The sequence below is a fragment of the Branchiostoma belcheri genome, unplaced genomic scaffold, assembly GCF_001625305.1.
Source record: "Branchiostoma belcheri isolate BF01 breed outbred unplaced genomic scaffold, Haploidv18h27 scaffold343, whole genome shotgun sequence".
In the NCBI taxonomy this organism is placed as follows: domain Eukaryota; kingdom Metazoa; phylum Chordata; class Leptocardii; order Amphioxiformes; family Branchiostomatidae; genus Branchiostoma; species Branchiostoma belcheri.
In genome coordinates, this window is record NW_017803958.1 from 82982 (window position 1) to 91304 (window position 8323).

Here is an 8323-nt window from a genome sequence, read left to right on the forward strand (position 1 = left end):
ATTATTTTTCAAGTTCTTCGCCAAACCAGCAACAGGGATCGTCGTTGGTAGCAAAGTTAATTAGCATCAACGTTTCTAAGTACCTTACTTGGCAGGAAATGGTTTAAAATTAGCTTTTGGAAGACAAATTAAGACCTTTTCCGCTACGAGAGCACTTAGGCTTTCTAGACAGTAAACATGATACACTCGATACAGGATTACTACCAAGACAAAAATTCGCTTTTGAAGGTGTTTTATTCCTCACACTAGTCATAGCAGCTGATCCAGTCCAATACAATACTGATCTGATGAATGTGACATTAATGATGTTTTAAGTTTATAGACTTGAAAGTTAAAACATCTTTAATGTTACATTCATCAGATCAGTATTGGATTGGACTCAGCATTAGATGTAAGTCGGACGTCTTAGTCTTTCTTCTTGGAGTGGTGGCGGACTGACTTGCACTTCTCGTTAATCCAGTGGCAGACATCTTTCCGAAACGTCTTACTGACCTGGTCCACCCCCTCGATCACCGCCATGAAGTCTGAAATCAGGATCAGGGGAAATCGTCACGTCAAGGTGGACCTTTAGCCCTACGGTTTAAAAAAAAATATAGGTACAAACGTTACTTACATCATTATGTTTTGTTCACAACAGAAAGCATCATAGAAAAGTTGTACTAGGGCTTTATTGGTTGGCTTACTTACCTACGATCGCATCTACCTTGGCCCCGTCTAGTTTTCCCAGATCCTTCCCCATCCCAACCGTGCTGTTCCCCACCATCTCAGGCACGTTGAAGACGTCGTCACAAACGGCCCGCACCTTACTCGCGAAGTCTTTCACATCTTCCGATTTTCCCTGGACTTGCCGATAGGTCGACGTTAGAACCGAAAACCCCCGGCCAATGGATGTCCTGGAGACTATAAGAAAAAAAAATACGAACTAATTGTAGAAAACACATTGACTTCTGAACACCAGGTACAACATCAATGAAAGTAACATTTCACCCCTGGTTTGTTGTTCAGCATGCCGAACGCTGGAATAAATCGGGACTTACCCCCAAAAGTACATCGATTTTGTAACTTTTAGTCCGCTGTTCATAATATTGCCCTTAACAAACAAAAATGAATTTCCTCGCTCTTGCAGAGTTAGTTTTGTGTGCCTACGGCCATGACTGGATTCTGATATTCTTTAAGATTTGCCGTACTTATACTACCCTATGGATAGTTTTGTTTGTACCGCACTTTTTACCTCTTGGGCCTTGTGTCCCAGTCGTCATGGTGGGGCCACTTGCAGCCGCAGATGGAGTGGTGCGGACGGAAGGGGTAGTGACGACCTGAGGGGTGGTGGTGGTGGAAGGGTTGGTGGCGAAAGGAGGGGTGCCGAAAGGAGGGATGATTCCTCCAACGTCCTCACTGTGACTATCAAAGGCACCATAAACGGTCTGAAGTCCAGAAGCCACATATGAGGACGATGGATATGGAGGACTCAGTTCGGACCGGGACTGGGTCTGGGACTGACTCCAGGTCTCAGTCCCGGACTTGTCCTGCAGGAGGGCCAGGAAGCTATTGTCACTACAAAATAGAACCCATGGTTTTGACCCAGCTAGCTAGGCTGACAGTACCAAATCCCTCGTCACTTTGCTCTCCGTCCGGGTTAAGATATGGGCAGAAACCGCCTGGGTCAGGGGCTGGGGCCCGTAACGGAGAGAAAGTCCTTTTTTTTTTTCAATTCCATACATGACCCATTCGATCTGATCCCCCTTGTGCCTGGCCTTATGGCCCGTCTTCCACATCCCTAACCTCTCGAAACCCGACCGACTGACAGGTCGGTATTATCTCACCCCTCCCTACGCGCAAAGCAACTTGGGATAGTACCAAATCCCTCATCACTTTGCTCTCCGTCCGGGTTAAGATATGGGCAGAAACCGCCTGAGAACTTACGCTTACCTCCCCGGATCGTCCTCATTCTTCACTATAAACTCCCTTATCTCACTCCACTACTCACATCCTTACCATCCCTTACCACTTCTCCATCCCCTTACTCATTCCAAAAATTACTTAGGTCCCTTCGCCTCTTGCTGGCTTCCGCGTAATAGAAAACAAGTCTCACAACATCACATTGTTGCGCCACATCCTCATTTATTCATAATCGCCTGTTTAAGTTAAAGTTAAAGCTTAATTGACTGGTGTCACATCCACATCCATTCATGATCGTCCATTAACATCTCATCCTCATTGACCTAAATCACTTAAGTCACATCCTTATGTACACATGATCATCATTAAAGCTGAGGCTTCATTCAATCTCTAAAGCGCATGAAATAATCTTGGAACTGTGGTACATCCATGTAAACATTGCTACTAACTGCTGAACGATACACTTATGACTCCGTGGTTTTACGTATTTACAGATTAGTCCGTGAACACCGGTCGATACTGTCCGCGGTCCCTCCCCTCATAGAACGCCGCCGGGTCGAACTTATTCTGCCCCGTTGCGCGGTCTGTCCCCGTAGATGGCCGGGATACTTCTTCCCGCAGTATCGCCGCCGGGGACTTCTCATGATAGACCCTATCCAGTCGTAGGTAGCGTTCTGCTGTAGATTTGCTCCTCCATCCTACATGTGTCATGAGGGAGGAGTCGTCCGCGCCGCCCAAAGCCATGGTTATGGCACTGGCGGTACGCACCCCGTGGAGTGTTTCACCTTCGTATTCGCCCATTTCACATAGGTATGCCTTGAAACGGCTCTGAGCCGCGTCATACAAGAAAGGCTCGTTCAAGACTCTGCGCGACTTGTCTACCGTTCGGAAAAGATATCCCTTGTTCAGTCTGATCTTCAGAGCTTTTGCTACTCTCATGTAAACTCGAAGGCCCTGTACTGGGCAGGTTGCATTGCTTTTCCCGGCTAAGATCGGGAAAGCGTTCGCGGACCCATCTCGCAGGGTTTTTCCGAAGGTGTGGTTAAACCGAATGCCCTTCTCCCCTGGCAACCACGCTAACTCCTCAGCTTTGCACCTTCCTAAATCCGACGCACGATCCGCCGCAAAGAAGAGGATTTTGAAAAAGGCTTGGTCGCGGGCTAATGTGAACCAGGCGGCTTCTTTCACGGCCGGATCCTTCATCTTGTTTGCGATGTGACGACACACCCTCTCAAGCTTGTTGAAGAACACCGGTTGTGCTTGGGTCGGTTGTACCATGGCATTAGCCTGTTCTTCCTTTACGACTTTAAGGTATTGTTTTACCATGGGGGCGGCCGCTGGGTTTCCCGTACATATGGTGTCGTTCCACTCACCCCCTCGGCCTCTGTTATTAAATATGGCTCGCAATTGTCCTATCATGGCATCCACTGTTCCCGCTGCTAGCCGGCGTGGGCAGCCGCAGTCCGTTTTCCGTTTGTTACCGAAGTTTTTGCAATCTGTGGCGTGGACTACTGTTTTTCCTCCTTTGTCTTTCCAAACTAGGAAGGCGCAAACATTCTTGGGGGATGCGGTGATTAGGTCTTTCGGTGGGGAGATGTTTCCTAGGAAATCGGACAACTCCTGTTCCATGGCTACCTTCTTTCTGCCGTAATCTGAGCTTGTGGCTATGTTTTTGACTTCGTCCAGACGCTCTTTTATCTTTACCTCGTCTATGAGGAGTGTCTTTTGAGGGTGCTTGAAAGGTTTTCGTTGGTACGCACACATCTGGCACTGTCTAAAATTCTTGTCGTTCGGGTGATGGCACTCTGGGCAAGCCACCGATGGCGATGCGGTCCATTGGCGAGGTATGGTTGGCAGAGGCTGCGCGGGAAAAACAAACAGTGGGCGGGATTACTGACGGTGTGCGAAATTGGATTCTCCGCTAAAAGCTATTAATTGGCTATCTAAGTGAGTCTCTCTAGCCTGAATGCCCACAATTCGTGTTCGAAGACCTTCCCCTCTTTGAAACCTGCCTTGGTGGGGTAAAGGAGGGCTGATGTGGACCCTGCCTCGGACATTTTAATGGCCTTGACTGCCGTGTTTATTAGCGTTGGCCACCAGATCGGGGTGGGGGATAGTCTGGGTACGACGATGGTGACGTTAGCTTGGTGTTGTGTCACAAAGTTGACGACGGTGCTGATCATGTTGATCGGGGGAAATACGTAGGCATTTTCTATCTCCCCTTGAGGAATATCTACCCCCGCAGAGTCTGGGGTTGGGTAGGGTGTATAATGTCTTAATACGGCTCCTGAGCGGTCTTTCTGCGCGTTGGAGTCAAGTGCCATGAGGTCTACCATATGACCTGTTTTTCCTCCGAATTCCGCCTGGAGGCGTTGCCATAGGTAGGGTGCCAACATGCAGTCGGATTTAGATAGCACCCTGGACGGGCGGTCAGCCTGGTTGTTATGTGTGCTTATGTGTTCTAGGGACAACACGACGTTTAGCTCACGGGCGGTCTCAAAAATGTGTCTAATCTCTTCGTTGAGGGCTACAGCCCTCGCTCCCTGTCCCTTCCAGGCGTCTACAACCGCTTTGTTGTCCACGTTCATGATTACCCGAGAGTTTCGCACCCATCGTTCTGCTGATAGCAGAGCGAGAGCAACTGCCCTTGCCTCCTTACAATTGATATCTTTTTGGCGGTCTTGCTCTTTGAAATAGTCGCCCATACTGGTCTCGAGGCCCATGTGCTGTGGGGTGTGCAGTACTGCCCCCCACCCAAAGCCGGACGCGTCTGAGGAGATTGTGATTAATGAATGCCTCTCATCACGCCAGGGTACTGGGTCCATCTCGCCATCGACAAAACGCCAGTGTTTGATTTCCGCTCGTGCGTCTGCGGTTAACTGCGTGTGTGAGATGCCTCGTTTGGTCATGTCTCCTATCAACTTGTTACACTGTCTGGTGTAAATCCTGGCTCCCGGGACAACTAATGCCATTGACACGCATTTGCCAACAAACTTTTGTAGGTCGTTGATGGTTACTGACGTGTCAGATAAGATCGCTTCCCTGAGTGTGGTGAACTTCCCCTTCTTGTCATCTGGGAAAAAGAATATCGCTTCTTTTGTGTCCATCCCGGTGCCTAAATGTACGAGTCTTTGTACCGGGACGATGATGCATTTCTCTAGACTAAGGAAATACCCGGCTCTGGTTAGGAGGTCGCACATGATGTAACTAGCGATCTGCGCTTGGACATACGCGGGTCGGGGGCCCATCGCACTTTTGGGTGGGGGGGTGCGGAGGCCTCACCGTTTAGCCTATCGTCGATATACAACATAGTCGGGATACCCAGGTGTCTAGCATATGAGGATATCAAGGTCCCTGTAGTATTATAAACAAACGCACTCCCTTTCCACCCGAATGGTAACGTACGATACACGAAGAAATATCCGTTGAATTCGAAGCCGAAGTATGTCCAACTGTCTTCTGACAGCCCGATGTGCGAATACCCGCTTTTCTCGTCTGTATGGATCATGTATCCGCCCTTCCTTAGCATCCTGGGGGCCTCTGTTATGGGGTCTAAGGTGAAGGGGGAATCTTTCGTCCACAGGTTCAGGAATCGTCCGTCCCAACACATACGGGGCTTGGACGGTTCCACTGTGAGTGGCAACACTAAATGGGGAGGTTCACATTGGCCGACTTTTCCCCACACCTTGATGGAACCGTCTTCAAGCCGCGCTCTAATTTGTGCAGAGAGAAAGCTGTAGTGTGAGGAACAGTTTTTCGCGTTAGGAAGGTGGATGGGAGGGGGGGGGTTGTGCACAGTAAGCCTGGTTTTTGAAGGTGCCTTTGAAAGGTCTGAAGAACTTGTGAATTTGTACTTTATTCTGTATCCAGTCTAGGACTTCCGTGCCCTTGTCCGAGAAGTCGGCCAGTCTTGACCACACTTCCGGATGGTTGTGTAGGGAGCCGGCTACGAATTGTTTAGGGTCCCTGAAGGGTAAGGACGTTGGGTCTACTGGTGTTTGAAGTGCCGCTACCTGTTCCGCCGTTATGTGTGTGCTGGGACGTGTGGTGGGCCAGATTTTCCCGTCCCAAGTCACCCATGTGGTGTCTTGAATGTGTCGGACTGGCACTTCGAGTGGGTTGAATGGGGCGGGGTCGGTATTTGGCTTGGGCGGCTGGGATTTCTGGAGGAAAAACACATAGCGGAAAAGGGAATCAATCTGGTGTTTTATTTTATTTTTTATTTTTTTTTAGGTTTTAAATCGTTATGTGTTTTCTTCACGTGTCGTCGGTATATGTAACGAGTACAGTGCCCCTGCGGGGAGTCGTGTTTCTCCCTAAGCCCTGAGGATGGTTTCTAGTATCAGTTAATCAGATCAATGCCCTGGGTCTGTCGGAAGTGATGGGGTGACGATTTCTGAGAAGACTCCCTCTTTGGGAGGTCTTAATTAGAGCCTCCCGTCTGTCTCTACGGGGTTCAAGACAAATATGACAAACGAGCTGGGATAATAGGAGAAAACGGATTCTGCTTTAATACTCAAAAATACTCTTTGGGTTAACAACTAAACGCTTATCGTTATCACAAAGTATCCACAGGCCGTTACCGTGAATAAATTCAACTTGTGACCTAGTACGCTTACAACAGGTTCAGAAAAAACTGAAGGTGTACAAAGATATCATCACAATTGCCTTGTCAAAGAGGTCACAAGGAAACGGTTTCACATAGTCATGTAAAACAAACTTCTTAACGAACTGCTATGTCACATCAATAAGATTGTAACGTTCGGGTTAGAAAATACGAAAAAACAACGTCGCCCTCTTGTGAAGACTAAATGAGTACAAGCGGTCATAACGAGTGGTTCTAAGTGGGAAAAAACAATCCCCTATATTCTACTTTTACTTAGCTACTTGAAAACGAGCGGTCATAACGAGTGGTTCTAAGTGGGAAAAAACAATCCCCTATATTCTACTTTTACTCCGCTACTGGAATAAGAGCGGTCATAACGAGTGGTTCTAAGTGGGAAAAAACCATCCCCGACATTCCACTTTTACCCCGCTACTCTCAATCGACCACAGGCGCTAGGCCATCGAGTTTTTGTTGAAATCTATATTGTTTTGTAAATGTCCTTGCTATTAAAAACTATTTTACAACCGTGATTGTTGTGTGTACTTACTCAGTCTGTTGCCTTCACAAAACAAAAGGAATGAACACGGTCCGTTGAAAGATTCCCGAGAATCATACACTGAACACAAACACCGTAAACACGGTCCGTTGAAAGATCCCCGAGAATCATACACTCAACACAAACACCGTAAACACGGTCCGTTGAAAGATCCCCGAGAATCATACACTCAACACAAACACCGTAAACACGGTCTACAACCTGACGAGGATTCCAAAGAACCATACGAACATATACCGAAGTCTCCCGAAGATTGCCGAGAGCCGAACGGCGGCTTCAGAACGCTTTAGCTTTGTTAGTACTAGTATACACTAGGTGCGAAATGCCATTTCTAAAGACCCTATTTTCTGCGAAATACCACAAGGAAAATAAAAGTCTTGATACTGTCTATAATCAAGGGGTAACTAAGTAGCCATGTAAACTTTTTGGGGGTATGATACCATATTTTAAAGAAGATATGAAGCATTTTGTAAAGTCCGATTTCCGGTGAACTGCGTTACCAGCAGTACCACTACTGGCCGCTAATGTCGCTGCTGCACAGGTCAATGACATCACCGCTAGCCAATCAGACGCACGGTAGGCGCCCACATTTCCCGCCACGGTTCGAAAATGGAAACGTGCTTCGACAGTTCGAAATCGATCGAACCGGTTCCATTTCAAGATGCCGATATGATCAAGTTAGCATGTAAATCTATACGGGCGACAGGATTTCACCTTTTGTTTTGATTTTCTGCCACGTCGTCTGCTCGACCCGTGCGTCGACCCGTGCGTGGTCGATACCGGCATTACTTCCGGGTACCATTTGCTGGCTGACTTTCGGTAAGTATACAGTGCTAAACCTAATTTTGAGATTATGTTAGACAGTGACGGCTGTTGTTGTTGTTGTTGTTGAATTTTTTCTATTGTCAAAATGCATGTTTACTGACTGCTTTAAGCGGCTTAAAGACATATGACTGTGGACTTTATTTCTACTTCTAAAGGATTTTGGAAGTACCGTACAAGTAGTGAAAGTTGACGTTTGTTGTGTTGTCTTTGTTTCAGATTATAATGCTGATTTGTGCGAAGATCGTGCGTACTAGTACATTGGAGTAGGGCTGCTTTTGTGAGTGTTAATGTTAATCACCTTGTTAATTGTAGAAAACACATTGACTTCTGAACACCAGGCACAACATCAATGAAAGTAACATTTCACCCCTGGTTTGTTGTTCAGCATGCCGAACGCTGGAATAAATCGGGACTTACCCCCAAAAGTACATCGATTT

General features: G+C 47.3%; 1 protein-coding gene across 1 annotated transcript in view; it reads right to left on the reverse strand.

Moving 5' to 3' along the window:
• Positions 1–405: 405 nt before the first annotated feature.
• Positions 406–8323, reverse strand: part of LOC109475696 — a 24920-nt gene continuing 17002 nt past the window's right edge. Inside the window, exons 3-6 of the mRNA XM_019776457.1 lie at positions 2602–3759; positions 1232–1526; positions 688–900; positions 406–524 (exon numbers count right to left, since the gene is read on the reverse strand). Of these exons, the coding sequence (XP_019632016.1) occupies positions 406–524; positions 688–900; positions 1232–1526; positions 2602–3759 (1785 nt within the window). The remainder of the gene's footprint in view (positions 525–687; positions 901–1231; positions 1527–2601; positions 3760–8323) is intronic.